The sequence below is a fragment of the Phyllobates terribilis genome, unplaced genomic scaffold (assembly GCF_046119375.1).
Source record: "Phyllobates terribilis strain yellow unplaced genomic scaffold, ASM4611937v1 Scaffold_7__3_contigs__length_470593459, whole genome shotgun sequence".
In the NCBI taxonomy this organism is placed as follows: Eukaryota; Metazoa; Chordata; class Amphibia; order Anura; family Dendrobatidae; genus Phyllobates; species Phyllobates terribilis.
Window position 1 is genome coordinate 67,990,914 of NW_027362767.1, and position 16,486 is coordinate 68,007,399.

A 16,486-nucleotide genomic window follows, 5' to 3' on the forward strand; every position below is an offset into this window, starting at 1 on the left:
TGGACAGGAGCTCTGTGCAGTCTGTGGTGATGGCCGCACCAACAAGTGCAGGAGGAGAACCTAGCATATTTGTATAATAGAATCGTACACAAAATCATGTCCCCAACACAAAAGTGAGATTAAGTGGCCAACCACTTTAATTACATTCATTTCTAAGAAAATCTAATAATTCTAGAGCTATACGTCGACCTGTTATGCCACATTGAGATCGAAGTGTCGCATTGCAACATCACAACTAGTGACAACCTATGGTGTCACATTGCAACCTGTGTAGGATGTTCTGTGTCTACGTCTTTGCGATTTGGGCTTTTTTTCACCACAAAATTAAAGTTCTAAAATAGTTGCAAGACAGCAAGTTGAACAGATGTTCCCCGTTGGACGACTTGCCCGTAAAAAGGTGCTGCTGTATAACTTCAGTCTAACAGTCAGTGTGGCCAAAACTCTAGCTATTGTTCCAGCAAACTTTTAGGGAACCTGTCAGCCAAAAACAGTAGTGGCGATCTGCAGGTACAAACCGTTTTAAGCATGTGCATCGCTTTTTTTTTTTTTTTTGAAGTGCTGCTAAAGGGAGAACATTAAGTTATATTCTCCCTGCAGCCGCTTGGTTCCAGTCATCGGAGCGGCGCTGGGCTATAAGCAGTCAGCTGTAATTGTTCCCCTGCTCCGTAACTGGCAAGGAAGATGTCAGTAGAGGATTGGTTGGCTGCTTAAAGTGCGCTTATAGTATAGTGAGTACTGTTCACAACTCCGTCACCGTCCTGATTTGTTATTAGGCAAGGACTTTCCAGAGGAAATGCATTGGTAGTAGACGAGGGATGAGGAATTGACCACGGACACATGGAAAGAGTAAAATTTGAGCACCATAACGGGGTCATAGTTTGATATTTGCTATGGGACCCCTCTCCTTTTTCGCACCCCACTGCCTTCCAGTTGAGTTTGGCGGCAACCTCAATGGAAGCTGTCATGGAGCTTCTCGTAGCATTCATCCAGCTTTCTGCTCTTTATCTAGCAGTGGTATCCCATTAATATTTATTTCCATTATTGTAACTGGAAAGTGGAGAAATTGTGCATCCTCTTCCAGTATTCCTCCGAGGCATAAAATTATAATGTACAGTTCACGAAGGCACAAACAACTCTATTCCACATCTATAAAGCACTTAGCAATTTGGCTTATATAATTACAACGCCAAAACAATTGAAGTGTATGCTAATGTAATATTATTCAAAATGTAAATGGGATAAATCAGACCGTTTGGCGCTCAATTTTATAATTATAGGTGGTGGGGGGGTTATTACGCAGCAGATGGGGGGAAAATAGTTCAATGGAAACGCAGAGCAGGAACAAGCAAGCCTTGATTAAAAACAATTTATAGGTAGAAGATCATCTCCTCTCCATGCTATTGAGTTGGAAAGTTTAACTTTGCACTGGATTAATGATGTAATGGTTTCCATGGATATCGGTTAACTTCACTAAAAGTAGACTAAATAGGATTATGTGTGAGCATGAACCGAGGGCAGGCTGTGAGGTAAATGAGAGATGGGGTGATGGTTCGTCTTCTGTAAGGGAAGTCCAGCTTAAAAGCTCAACTTTTCTAAGAAGACCTATCTGCCCTTTTTCATGGTGTGCTATTCATAATGGATGAGATTACATTAAATTAAATGAAAATAATACGGAGAAGCTCTGGATGGAAGAAGTGTAGAGAACGCAGTCAACGAGCAAATGAGGCTGGATTAATGGCTCATCTTTACCGATTTTGTCCTTTTCTTTTTTTTGTTTTTCTTTTTTCATTTTTGCTTTTTAATATTTTTATAGCTTCTGTCACAAGTTGTCCTTGTGGAAAAAAAAGTAAATGCTCCCCATACACGTGACAGCAATGTTGGCCGAACCAGGGGGACCAGCTGACCATCTAATGTGTATGGAAACTCCCAACTCTCCCGATAAAGGATGAGAAAGATCAGCCATGATGAACTACAAAGCCCAATTCTTTTATTTCCATGGGAGATAAGCTGCCTCCAGACTTGGCTGGTACGGACATAAGATCCCCATGAACGTTAGATCAACGTTGACCAAACCCAATAGGATCAGCCAACAGTCTAAAGTGTCTGGAGGCCCCCAACATCATCTGCCGGGGGAGCTAAGGATCCAGCATGTTCGATTTCAGACTACAAATCCTTTTGTTCTCTAGAGATAAGCCATCGTCAGAGATGTTTCTCCCATAGAGAACACAGGAGCACTTCTATGTATTGGAAAGTCGGGAAAGATAGCTACTGGCCAAACCACCATTTGGCCAACAGCTATCCAAAATGTATAGGGGCTTTACTCCTCTTTATGGTTGGCCAAGCATGGGGGTTAAGAGAGCAAGCTCTTCGATAAATGTGCCAGCAGCAATATGAGGCGTATATTCACCTTTTTGCCCAATGTACGTGGGTCCCTAAATCTCCATGCTACAGATCCATATCTTCAGATAATGTCTATATATGGCACTCTTGCTTATTTTTTGTGCCTTCTAGGGTAGAGTCTCAATAATACGCCACCCAATGAAATAAGGCATTGCTGTATTTCAGATTCTTTGTAGGGTTAAAAAAAAACTCTATCATTCAGTAGTATGGTTGGGCTCACAGTTTTCTATAGGGGCTGCCTTAACTTTTAATGTTGGGAATAACCTTTATCAGTTATAAATTTGTGACTGGTGGGAGTCTGGCCACAGGTCCCCCCCATCGTTGCCCAATCATTATCAATGGAACTGCTGGAAAAAGCTAAGCGCTATACCCAGCTACCTTTAGCAGTCCCATAGACAATGGATGGCTCGCATGCATAGACGCTACTTCATTTAACAGGGCCCCATTTTTGGGTTGGTGGGGATCTCAACAGTTGTACCACCATTGATTACAAAGTTATCACCTGTACTTTGGACAGGAAATATGTTTTAATGTTTAGTTTTTTTCAGGTCCCTTAGATGTGTGGTCACCATTAAGTCTGCCAGTCAGAGGCTGCTCTTATAGGATGGCCTTTTGTTACGAGCTGAGGCTGCTCTTATAGGATGGCCTTTTGTTACGAGCTGAGGCTGCTCTTATAGGATGGCCTTTTGTTATGAGCTGAGGCTGCTCTTATAGGATGGCCTTTTGTTACGAGCTGAGACTGCTCTTATAGAATGGCCTTTTGTTACGAGCTGAGGCTGTTCTTATAGGATGGCCTTTTGTTACGGCACAAGGAAGAAAGTCCTGATTTCTATGATGTCCATACGCTCATATCTGACATCTGTATAAAAAGAGTTTGTCTTAATTAGGTAATCATGAATCATCTTATTCTCGTACTAACACCTTAGTACAGTGTTTCCCAAACCCCATCCTCACAGCCCCCCACAGGTCATGTTTTCAGGATCTCCTTAGTATTACACAGGTAATTGAAGTATCATCAAGGCATCAGGAATTCTCTCACCTGTGCAATACTAAGGAGATCATGAAAACATGACCTGTGGGGGGCCGGGAGGATGGGGTTTGGGAAACACTGCCTTAGTACTTAAAGTCTACTAGGTGGGTTAAAGACGTTTGCCCGTTGTGTATGGTCCTCCTTTACTTTACCATGCCGGATACAAGTCTTACCTCCTGACTCCAACCTGATGAGTTATCCGTAGCATCATGTTCCTCAAAGCCATTGTTGCTGAAAGCAGTCTCCATCTCTTGACTTCCTTCTGTGAGCTGATGACTACAGACGGACACTGCCTCTTGTCTGGCTGCAGTTTGACTCCGGCCAGCCACTGATGCTGGGGCAGAGTGTATGGATACATGATCTTCTTCATTGTAGGACTGGTAACTAAGAACATCCAAATCTAAACAGATGACATGACCAGAGCAATCAAATCTATTTTATTCTCTTAGGCTCCACCAGATAATGGAATTTCTTGTAGTAGGGGTCTAAGAACACAAATGTAAACTAAAGGCTGATGCAATGATCAATACCTAACTTTCACAAATGTTATCTTTTTCATCAACATAGACCTAGTTGTATGAGGGCTTGTTTTTTGTGAGACAAGATGAAGTTTTGGATAGTGCCATTCACTTTTCCATATAATGTACTGGAAAATGAAAAAAAAAATCCAAGTTTGGCAAAATGGCGAAAAAACGCAATTCCATTATTTTTTGAGTTTCCGTTTTACAGCATTCATTGTGTGGCAAAATGATCTGGAAACATGATTTTTTAGGTAATTAAAATTAGGTGATATCATTTTTTTTTTTTTTGAGAAAAAAAGTCAGTTTTTTTACTTGGCGAGCTGACATTTTTATTGATACCATTTTGGAGCACAATGAGACATTTTGAACACCTTTTCTTGCATTTTTGGTGGGGAGGGGGTTATGGCAAATTTATTTTTTTATTTTGTTTTATTTTTTTCGACAGATTAGACTTTTGCAGATGTGACAATTCCAAATGTGTTTTTATTTCTTTTTTTCACTTTTTTTAATGTCTACATTTTATAAGGGGAAAAGGGGTGATTCAACTTAATTTTTTTTGTTATTTACATTTTTCAAAACTTTATTTTTTTTTTTCTGTTAATATTTTTTTAATGCTACTTCCATTATGAGACTCGAACTACTTGAGATTGTCTGATTGCATGTTTTATATACTGAAATACCACAGTATTGTTATATATAGCAAATGTCCTGGTCTTCGATGAAGTCCATGTCAGCCGGTCAGCGCTCCGTGTTCACATTGTGGGAGGCCTGATAGGTGACCGGACAGGATCGCTGCACTTATATGCCGTTTCCCTGTTTCCAGAAATTGACAGCATTTTAAGGGATTAAACAGTAGCGATCAGCACAAGCTCCAGTTGCTGCTGTTAGCAGTGGATGCCGGCTTTATAGCACAGCTGCCACCTGTTTTGTGTGTGGTGGGCTCAGCTCCTGAGCCTGCTCTACACTCACCCAACATTGGACTTCCTATTACATTCTTAGAAAAAAAACTGAGAAGCACTACATTATACCAGGGGCTCTAGATGCAAAGTTAGATATAGTACCTCAGCCTGTAATAAATAAAGAACCCCAGCAGACCCAGTTATGGTCAAGGGGGTCATCTAGGATTCACTGGTATCTGCTAGAAAATGAATGTGGCATAGTTGTTACAGCTCCGGAATAAGTAGAAGCCACGATGCTCGAGTGTACAGAGCCTTTTGAAAGCAAATATCCAAATTGTGTGTATAAAATATATATATATGTATGTATATGTATATATTTTGTGTGTGTACATTAGATATGTATGAGTAAATAAGTTTTTGAATAAAAAAAAGGCAGATAAATACTCTATAAACTCTAAACTTTAGCCATTACATTTACCACTAGAAATTCCCACAACATCAAAGTATAAAAAAACAAAGACACAAATAAATACGTAAACCATAAAATCAATACTCGAGTAAATATGTAATAAAATAAAATATACAAAGAGACATCACAAATGTAAGAAGCATAAAAAGAGATGAAAGGACACACACTGAAAAAAAAAATAGATAAAATAAGGTAACTTTGGTCAATGGGGTAAAAAAAAAAATAAGAAAAATAATGGGATTTTTTTTTTCATGGTCCAAAAAATGTGAAAATGCTGCAGATTCAAAAGAAAAATACTGAATTTTTCCAGAAATACCTTCACATTCAGAGGCCTCTGTGCTCAGCTCCTCGTGGTTTGACAACAAGCGGCTGAACTTTTGCTTGCTCTCAGAGCCGGCCTGTGTCGCCTTTTCAGACACTGTGGAGCGAAAGCTCTGAGAACGCGACACTGATATCTGAAACTGCTTAAACACTTCTTCATCACTGTCTGAAGATGTTGTTAGTTCGTCATCCTCCCCATAACTGTTCACTAGGAAAGATAAAATATAAAGTCTAGACTTTCCTTTTGGCCGAGTAATAACCAGTAGAAGACCTGCATCCCATGGGGTCCAAGCTACCTTCAGATGAGGTACCCATGACCCTTTGGCTCAGTACCTTGTGACCACATCAAATCTCACAGCTTGGTCTCCATTGGTTGCAGGAGCCAGATTTAGATTATAGTAGGACTATTCTAGACAAGTAAATATATATTGTTTAGTCGCCAACCTATTGCCCTCCAGCTACCGCAAAGCCACTACTCCTGCCACTGTCAAAACATGCCAGGAAAGCTAGTTCACAGAAGCTGGAGAACAACGTGTTGAAGACCATTGCCAGTAATTGTCATTTGGATCCCATAATGCATTGCACTCTGGTTATGGATGTGAATAGATTAGGAATTTCAAATAACTGCAAGGTACCCAAAATATTCCAAAAATGTAGATAATTCTAAACTTTTTTTTTCTAACACATGACCATTCAGTAATCTCCAGAACCAAAATTTTGAGGAGCGAGTAATTTATAAAGTATGTGACAGAAGAGGGAGAGTACCTTACAGGAAAGAGAACCTAATGGAGGAGAGAGTATGTGACAGAAGGGAGAGGGTACCTTACAGGAAAGAGAACCTAATGGAGGAGGGAGTATGTGACAGAAGGGAGAGAACCTTACAGGAAAGGGAACCTAATGGAGGAGAGAGTATGTGACAGAAGGGAGAGAGTACCTTACAGGAAAGAGAACCTAATGGAGGAGAGAGTATGTGATAGAAGGGAGAGAGAACCTTACTCCCTCCTCCATTAGGTTCTGTTTCCTGTATGTGACAGAAGGGAGAGGGTACCTTACAGGAAAGAAAACCTAATGGAGGAGAGAGTATGTGACAGAAAGGAGAGAGTACCTTACAGGAAAGAGAACCTAATGGAGGAGAGAGTATGTGACAGAAGGGAGAGAGTACCTTACAGGAAAGAGAAGGTAATGGCGGAGAGAGTATGTGACAGAAGGGAGAGATTAACTTACAGGAAAGAGAACCTAATGGAGGAGAGAGTAGGTGACATAAGGGAGAGAGTACCTTACAGGTAAGAGAACCTATTGGAAGAGAGAGTAGGTGACAGAAGGGAGAGAGTACCTTACAGGAAAGAGAACCTAATGGAAGAGAGAGTAGGTGACGGAAGGGAGAGCGTAACTTACAAGAAAGGGAACCTAATGGAAGAGAGAGTAGGTGACAGAAGAGAGAGAGTACCTTACAGGAAAGAGAACCTAATGGAAGAGAGAGTAGGTGACAGAAGGGAGAGAGTACCTTACAGGAAAGAGAACCTAATGGAAGAGAGAGTATGTGACAGAAGAGAGAGAGTACCTTACAGGAAAGAGAACCTAATGGAGGAGAGAGTATGTGACAGAAGGGAGAGAGTACCTTACAGGAAAGAGAACCTAATGGAGGAGAGAGTATGTGACAGAAGGGAGAGGGTACCTTACAGGAAAGAGAACCTAATGGAGGAGAGAGTATGTGACAGAAGGGAGAGGGTACCTTACAGGAAAGAGAAGGTAATGGAGGAGAGAGTAGGTGACAGAAGGGAGAGAGTACCTTACAGGAAAGAGAATCTAATGGAGGAGGGAGTATGTGACAGAAGGGAGAGAGAACCTTACAGGAAACAGAACCTAATGGAGGAGGGAGTATGTGACAAAAAGGAGAGAGAACCTTACCGGAAAGAGAACCTAATGGAGGAGAGAGTATGTGACAGAAGGGAGAGGGTACCTTACAGGAAAGAGAACCTAATGGAGGAGGGAGTATGTGACAGAAGGGAGAGAGTACCTTACAGGAAAGAGAACCTAATGGAGGAGAGAGAATGTGATAGAAGGGAGAGAGAACCTTACAGGAAACAGAACCTAATGGAGGAGGGAGTATGTGACAGAAGGGAGAGGGTACCTTACAGGAAAGAAAACCTAATGGAGGAGAGAGTATGTGACAGAAAGGAGAGAGTACCTTACAGGAAAGAGAACCTAATGGAGGAGAGAGTATGTGACAGAAGGGAGAGAGTACCTTACAGGAAAGAGAAGGTAATGGCGGAGAGAGTATGTGACAGAAGGGAGAGAGTAACTTACAGGAAAGAGAACCTAATGGCGGAGAGAGTAGGTGACATAAGGGAAGAGAGTACCTTACAGGTAAGAGAACCTATTGGAAGAGAGAGTAGGTGACAGAAGGGAGAGAGTACCTTGCAGGAAAGAGAACCTAATGGAAGAGAGAGTAGGTGACGGAAGGGAGAGCGTGACTTACAAGAAAGAGAACCTAATGGAAGAGAGAGTATGTGACAGAAGGGAGAGGGTACCTTACAGGAAAGAGAAGGTAATGGAAGAGAGAGTAGGTGACAGAAGAGAGAGAGTACCTTACAGGAAAGAGAACCTAATGGAAGAGAGAGTAGGTGACAGAAGGGAGAGAGTACCTTACAGGAAAGAGAACCTAATGGAAGAGAGAGTATGTGACAGAAGAGAGAGAGTACCTTACAGGAAAGAGAACCTAATGGAGGAGAGAGTATGTGACAGAAGGGAGAGAGTACCTTACAGGAAAGAGAACCTAATGGAGGAGAGAGTATGTGATAGAAGGGAGAGAGAACCTTACAGGAAAGAGAACCTAATGGAGGACGGAGTATGTGACAGAAGGGAGAGGGTACCTTACAGGAAAGAAAACCTAATGGAGGAGAGAGTAGGTGACAGAAAGGAGAGAGTACCTTACAGGAAAGAGAACCTAATGGAGGAGAGAGTATGTGACAGAAGGGAGAGAGTACCTTACAGGAAAGAGAAGATAATGGCGGAGAGAGTATGTGACAGAAGGGAGAGAGTACCTTACAGGAAAGAGAACCTAATGGAGGAGAGAGTAGGTGACATAAGGGAGAGAGTAACTTACAGGTAAGAGAACCTATTGGAAGAGAGAGTAGGTGACAGGAGGGAGAGAGTACCTTACATGAAAGAGAAGGTAATGGAAGAGAGAGTAGGAGACAGAAGGGAGAGAGTACCTTACAGGAAAGAGAACCTAATGGAGGAGAGACTATGTGACAGAAGGGAGAGGATACCTTACAGGAAAGAGAACCTAATGGAAGAGAGAGTAGGTGACAGAAGGGAGAGCGTACCTTACAAGAAAGAGAACCTAATGGAGGAGAGAGTATGTGACAGAAGGGAGAGGGTACCTTATAGGAAAGAGAACCTAATGGAGGAGAGAGTAGGTGACAGAAGGGAGAGAGTACCTTACAGGAAAGAGAAGGTAATGGAAGAGAGAGTAGGTGACAGAAGGGAGAGAGTACCTTACAGGAAAGAGAACCTAATGGAAGAGAGAGTAGGTGACAGAAGGGAGAGAGTACCTTAGAGGAAACAGAACCTAATGGAGGAGAGAGTATGTGACAGAAGGGAGAGAGTACCTTCCAGGAAAGAGAATCTAATGGAGGAGGGAGTATGTGACAGAAGGGAGAGAGAACCTTACAGGAAAGAGAAGGTAATGGCGGAGAGAGTATGTGACAGAAGGGAGAGAGTAACTTACAGGAAAGAGAAGGTAATGGCGGAGAGAGTATGTGACAGAAGGGAGAGAGTAACTTACAGGAAAGAGAACCTAATGGAGGAGAGAGTAGGTGACATAAGGGAGAGAGTACCTTACAGGTAAGAGAACCTATTGGAAGAGAGAGTAGGTGACAGAAGGGAGAGAGTACCTTACAGGAAGGAGAACCTAATGGAAGAGAGAGTAGGTGACGGAAGGGAGAGCGTAACTTACAAGAAAGAGAACCTAATGGAAGAGAGAGTATGTGACAGAAGGGAGAGGGTACCTTACAGGAAAGAGAAGGTAATGGAAGAGAGAGTAGGTGACAGAAGAGAGAGAGTACCTTACAGGAAAGAGAACCTAATGGAAGAGAGAGTAGGTGACAGAAGGGAGAGAGTACCTTACAGGAAAGAGAACCTAATGGAAGAGCGAGTATGTGACAGAAGAGAGAGAGTACCTTACAGGAAAGAGAACCTAATGGAGGAGAGAGTATGTGATAGAAGGGAGAGAGAACCTTACAGGAAAGAGAACCTAATGGAGGAGAGAGTATGTGATAGAAGGGAGAGAGCACCTTACAGGAAAGAGAACCTAATGGAGGAGAGAGTAGGTGACAGAAAGGAGAGAGTACCTTACAGGAAAGAGAACCTAATGGAGGAGAGAGTATGTGACAGAAGGGAGAGAGTACCTTACAGGAAAGAGAACCTAATGCAGGAGAGGCTATGTGACAGAAGGGAGAGGGTACCTTACAGGAAAGAGAACCTAATGGAAGAGAGAGTAGGTGACGGAAGGGAGAGAGTACCTTACAGGAAAGAGAACCTATTGGAAGAGAGAGTAGGTGACAGAAGGGAGAGAGTAACTTACAGGAAAGAGAAGGTAATGGAAGAGAAAGTAGGTGACAGAAGGGAGACAGTACCTTACAGGAAAGAGAACCTAATGGAGGAGAGAGTATGTGACAAAAGGGAGAGAGTACCTAACAGGAAAGAGAACCTAATGGAGGAGGGAGTGTGACAGAAGGGAGAGAGAACCTTACAGGAAAGAGAACCTAATGGAAGAGAGAGTAGGTGACAGAAGGGAGACAGTACCTTACAGGAAAGAGAACCTAATGGAGGAGAGAGTATGTGACAGAAGGGAGAGAGTACCTAACAGGAAAGAGAACCTAATGGAGGAGGGAGTGTGACAGAAGGGAGAGAGAACCTTACAGGAAAGAGAACCTAATGGAGGAGAGAGTAGGTGACATAAGGGAGAGAGTACCTTACAGGTAAGAGAACCTATTGGAAGAGAGAGTAGGTGACAGAAGGGAGAGAGTACCTTACATGAAAGAGAAGGTAATGGAAGAGAGAGTAGGAGACAGAAGGGAGAGAGTACCTTACAGGAAAGAGAACCTAATGGAGGAGAGAGTATGTGACAGAAGGGAGAGGGTACCTTACAGGAAAGAGAACCTAATGCAAGAGAGAGTAGGTGACGGAAGGGAGAGCGTACTATATGAAAGAGAACCTAATGGAGGAGAGAGTATGTGACAGAAGGGAGAAGTACCTTACAGGAAAGAGAACCTAATGGAAGAGAGAGTAGGTGACAGAAGGGAGAGAGTACCTTACAGGAAAGAGAACCTAATGGAGGAGAGAGTATGTGACAGAAGGGAGAGAGTACCTAACAGGAAAGAGAACCTAATGGAGGAGGGAGTGTGACAGAAGGGAGAGAGAACCTTACAGGAAAGAGAACCTAATGGAGGAGAGAGTATGTGACAGAAGGGAGAGGGTACCTTACAGGAAGGAGAACCTATTGGAAGAGAGAGTAGGTGACAGAAGGGAGATAGTACCTTACAGGAAAGAGAAGGTAATGGAAGAGAGAGTAGGTGACAGAAGTGAGAGAGTACCTTACAGGAAAGAGAACCTAATGGAAGAGAGTGTAGGTCACAGAAGGGAGAGAGTACCTTACAGGAAAGAGAACCTAATGGAGGAGACAGTATGTGACAGAAGGGAGAGGGTACCTTACAGGAAAGAGAAGGTAATGGAAGAGAGAGTAGGTGACAGAAGGGAGTGAGTACCTTACAGGAAAGAGAACCTAATGGAGAAGAGAGTATGTGACAGAAGGGAGAGGGTACCTTACAGGAAAGAGAAGGTAATGGAAGAGAGAGTAGGTGACAGAAGGGAGAGAGTACCTTACAGGAAAGAGAACCTAATGGAGGAGAGAGTATGTGACAGAAGGGAGAGAGTACCTTACAGGAAAGAGAAGGTAATAGCGGAGAGAGAACCTTACAGGAAAGAGAACCTAATGGAGGAGGGAGTATGTGACAGAAGGGAGAGAGAACCTTACAGCAAAGAGAACCTAAAGGAGGAGAGAGTATGTGACAGAAGGGAGAGGGTACGTTACAGGAAAGAGAACCTAATGGAGGAGAGAGTAGGTGACAGAAGGGAGAGAGTACCTTACAGGAAAGAGAACCTATTGGAAGAGAGAGTAGGTGACAGAAGGGAGAGAGTACCTTACAGGAAAGAGAAGGTAATGGAAGAGAGAGTAGGTGACAGAAGGGAGAGAGTACCTTACCGGAAAGAGAACCTAATGGAAGAGAGTGTAGGTCACAGAAGGGAGAGAGTACCTTACAGGAAAGAGAACCTAATGGAGGAGAGAGTAGGTGACAGAAGGGAGAGAGTACCTTACAGGAAAGAGAACCTAATGGATGAGAGAGTAGGTGACAGAAGGGAGAGAGTACTTTACAGGAAAAAAACCTAATGGAGGAGGGAGTAGGTGACAGAAGGGAGAGAGTACTTTACAGGAAAGAGAACCTAATGGAGGAGAGAGTAGGTGACAGAAGGGAGAGAGTAATTTACAGGAAAGAGAACCTTATGGAGGAGAGAGTATGTGACAGAAGGGAGAGAGTACCTTACAGGAAAGAGAACCTAATGGAGGAGAGAGTATGTGACAGAAGGGAGAGGGTACCTTACAAGAAAGAGAAGGTAATGGAAGAGAGAGTAGGTGACAGAAGGGAGAGAGTACCTTACAGGAAAGAGAACCTAATATAGGAGGGAGTATGTGACAGAAGGGAGAGGGTACCTTACAGGAAAGAGAAGGTAATGGAAGAGAGAGTAGGTGACAGAAGGGAGAGAGTACCTTACAGGAAAGAGAACCTAATGGAAGAGAGAGTTGGTGACAGAAGGGAGAGAGTACCTTACAGGAAAGAGAACCTAATGGAGGAGAGAGTATGTGACAGAAGGGAGAGAGTACCTTACAGGAAAGAGAAGGTAATAGCGGAGAGAGTATGTGATAGAAGGGAGAGAGAACCTTACAGGAAAGAGAACCTTATGGAGGAGGGAGTATGTGACAGAAGGGAGAGAGAACCTTACAGGAAAGAGAACCTAATGGAGGAGAGAGTATGTGACAGAAGGGAGAGGGTACCTTACAGGAAAGAGAACCTAATGGAGGAGAGAGTAGGTGACAGAAGGGAGAGAGTACCTTACAGGAAAGAGAACCTATTGGAAGAGAGAGTAGGTGACAGAAGGGAGAGAGTACCTTACAGGAAAGAGAAGGTAATGGAAGAGAGAATAGGTGACAGAAGGGAGAGAGTACCTTACCGGAAAGAGAACCTAATGGTAGAGAGTGTAGGTCACAGAAGGGAGAGAGTACCTTACAGGAAAGAGAACCTAATGGAGGAGAGAGTATGTGACAGAATGGAGAGAGTACCTTACAGCAAAGAGAAACTAATGGAGGAGAGAGTAGGTGACAGAAGGGAGAGAGTACCTTACAGGAAAGAGAACCTAATGGATGAGAGAGTAGGTGACAGAAGGGAGAGAGTACTTTACAGGAAAAAGAACCTATTGGAGGAGAGAGTATGTGACATAAGGGAGAGAGTACCTTACAGGAAAGAGAACCTAATGGAGGAGGGAGTAGGTGACAGAAGGGAGAGAGTACTTTAGAGGAAAGAGAACCTAATGGAGGAGAGAGTAGGTGACAGAAGGGAGAGAGTAATTTACAGGAAAGAGAACCTAATGGAGGAGAGAGTATGTGACAGAAGGGAGAGAGTACCTTACAGGAAAGAGAACCTAATGGAGGAGAGAGTAGGTAGCAGAAGGGAGAGAGTACCTTACAGGAAAGTGAACCTATTGGAAGATAGAGTAGGTGACAGAAGGGAGAGAGTACCTTACAGGAAAATGAACCTATTGGAAGAGAGAGTAGGTAACAGAAGGGAGAGAGTACTTTACAGGAAAGAGAACCTAATGGAGGAGAGAGTAGGTGACAGAAGGGAGAGAGTAATTTACAGGAAAAAGAACCTTATGGAGGAGAGAGTATGTGACAGAAGGGAGAGAGTACCTTACAGGAAAGAGAACCTAATGGAGGAGAGAGTATGTGACAGAAGGGAGAGGGTACCTTACAGGAAAGAGAAGGTAATGGAAGAGAGAGTAGGTGACAGAAGGGAGAGAGTACCTTACAGGAAAGAGAACCTAATAGAGGAGGGAGTATGTGACAGAAGGGAGAGAGTACCTTACAGGAAAGAGAACCTAATGGAGGAGGGAGTATGTGACAGAAGGGAGAGGGTACCTTACAGGAAAGAGAAGGTAATGGAAGAGAGAGTAGGTGACAGAAGGGAGAGAGTACCTTACAGGAAAGAGAACCTAAGGGAAGAGAGAGTTGGTGACAGAAGGGAGAGAGTACCTTACAGGAAAGAGAACCTAATGGAGGAGAGAGTATGTGACAGAAGGGAGAGACTACCTTACAGGAAAGAGAAGGTAACAGCGGAGAGAGTATGTGATAGAAGGGAGAGAGAACCTTACAGGAAAGAGAACCTAATGGAGGAGGGAGTATGTGACAGAAGGGAGAGAGAACCTTACAGGAAAGAGAACCTAATGGAGGAGACAGTATGTGACAGAAGGGAGAGGGTACCTTACAGGAAAGAGAAGGTAATGGAAGAGAGAGTAGGTGACAGAAGGGAGTGAGTACCTTACAGGAAAGAGAACCTAATGGAGAAGAGAGTATGTGACAGAAGGGAGAGGGTACCTTACAGGAAAGAGAAGGTAATGGAAGAGAGAGTAGGTGACAGAAGGGAGAGAGTACCTTACAGGAAAGAGAACCTAATGGAGGAGAGAGTATGTGACAGAAGGGAGAGGGTACCTTACAGGAAAGAGAACCTAATGCAAGAGAGAGTAGGTGACGGAAGGGAGAGCGTACTATATGAAAGAGAACCTAATGGAGGAGAGAGTATGTGACAGAAGGGAGAGGGTACCTTATATGAAAGAAAACCTAATGGAGGAGAGAGTAGGTGACAGAAAGGAGAGAGTACCTTACAGGAAAGAGAACCTAATGGAGGAGAGAGTATGTGACAGAAGGGAGAGAGTACCTTACAGGAAAGAGAAGATAATGGCGGAGAGAGTATGTGACAGAAGGGAGAGAGTACCTTACAGGAAAGAGAACCTAATGGAGGAGAGAGTAGGTGACATAAGGGAGAGAGTACCTTACAGGCTAGAGAACCTATTGGAAGAGAGAGTAGGTGACAGGAGGGAGAGAGTACCTTACATGAAAGAGAAGGTAATGGAAGAGAGAGTAGGAGACAGAAGGGAGAGAGTACCTTACAGGAAAGAGAACCTAATGGAGGAGAGACTATGTGACAGAAGGGAGAGGATACCTTACAGGAAAGAGAACCTAATGGAAGAGAGAGTAGGTGACGGAAGGGAGAGCGTACCTTACAAGAAAGAGAACCTAATGGAGGAGAGAGTATGTGACAGAAGGGAGAGGGTACCTCATAGGAAAGAGAACCTAATGGAGGAGAGAGTAGGTGACAGAAGGGAGAGAGTACCTTACAGGAAAGAGAAGGTAATGGAAGAGAGAGTAGGTGACAGAAGGGAGAGAGTACCTTACAGGAAAGAGAACCTAATGGAAGAGAGAGTAGGTGACAGAAGGGAGAGAGTACCTTAGAGGAAACAGAACCTAATGGAGGAGAGAGTATGTGACAGAAGGGAGAGAGTACCTTCCAGGAAAGAGAATCTAATGGAGGAGGGAGTATGTGACAGAAGGGAGAGAGAACCTTACAGGAAAGAGAACCTAATGGAGGAGGGAGTATGTGACAAAAAGGAGAGAGAACCTTACAGGAAAGAGAACCTAATGGAGGAGAGAGTATGTGACAGAAGGGAGAGAGTACATTACAGGAAAGAGAACCTAATGGAGGAGGGAGTATGTGACAGAAGGGAGAAAGAACCTTACAGGAAAGAGAACCTAATGGAGGAGAGAGTATGTGACAGAAGGGAGAGAGTACCTTACAGGAAAGAGAAGGTAATGGCGGAGAGAGTATGTGACAGAAGGGAGAGAGTAACTTACAGGAAAGAGAACCTAATGGAGGAGAGAGTAGGTGACATAAGGGAGAGAGTACCTTACAGGTAAGAGAACCTATTGGAAGAGAGAGTAGGTGACAGAAGGGAGAGAGTACCTTACAGGAAGGAGAACCTAATGGAAGAGAGAGTAGGTGACGGAAGGGAGAGCGTAACTTACAAGAAAGAGAACCTAATGGAAGAGAGAGTATGTGACAGAAGGGAGAGGGTACCTTACAGGAAAGAGAAGGTAATGGAAGAGAGAGTAGGTGACAGAAGAGAGAGAGTACCTTACAGGAAAGAGAACCTAATGGAAGAGAGAGTAGGTGACAGAAGGGAGAGAGTACCTTACAGGAAAGAGAACCTAATGGAATAGCGAGTATGTGACAGAAGAGAGAGAGTACCTTACAGGAAAGAGAACCTAATGGAGGAGAGAGTATGTGATAGAAGGGAGAGAGAACCTTACAGGAAAGAGAACCTAATGGAGGAGAGAGTATGTGATAGAAGGGAGAGAGAACCTTACAGGAAAGAGAACCTAATGGAGGAGAGAGTAGGTGACAGAAAGGAGAGAGTACCTTACAGGAAAGAGAACCTAATGGAGGAGAGAGTATGTGACAGAAGGGAGAGAGTACCTTACAGGAAAGAGAACCTAATGCAGGAGAGGCTATGTGACAGAAGGGAGAGGGTACCTTACAGGAAAGAGAACCTAATGGAAGAGAGAGTAGGTGACGGAAGGGAGAGAGTACCTTACAGGAAAGAGAACCTATTGGAAGAGAGAGTAGGTGACAGAAGGGAGAGAGTAACTTACAGGAAAGAGAAGGTAATGGAA

The 16,486-nt window shown here is 43.5% G+C and overlaps 1 protein-coding gene across 4 annotated transcripts in view; it reads right to left on the reverse strand.

The window, feature by feature from the left end:
• The window catches only part of SYT16 (synaptotagmin 16), a 123,719-nt gene that overhangs the window by 18,240 nt on the left and 88,993 nt on the right, over window positions 1-16,486 (reverse strand). For 3 of the 4 annotated variants that reach the window (XM_073638710.1, XM_073638708.1, XM_073638707.1), the window contains 2 exons: window positions 5,636-5,848; window positions 3,604-3,830 (listed from right to left, as the gene is read on the reverse strand). In XM_073638710.1, the coding sequence (XP_073494811.1) occupies window positions 3,604-3,830; window positions 5,636-5,848 (440 nt within the window). The remainder of the gene's footprint in view (window positions 1-3,603; window positions 3,831-5,635; window positions 5,849-16,486) is intronic. The other variant, XM_073638709.1, reaches the window with a different exon arrangement.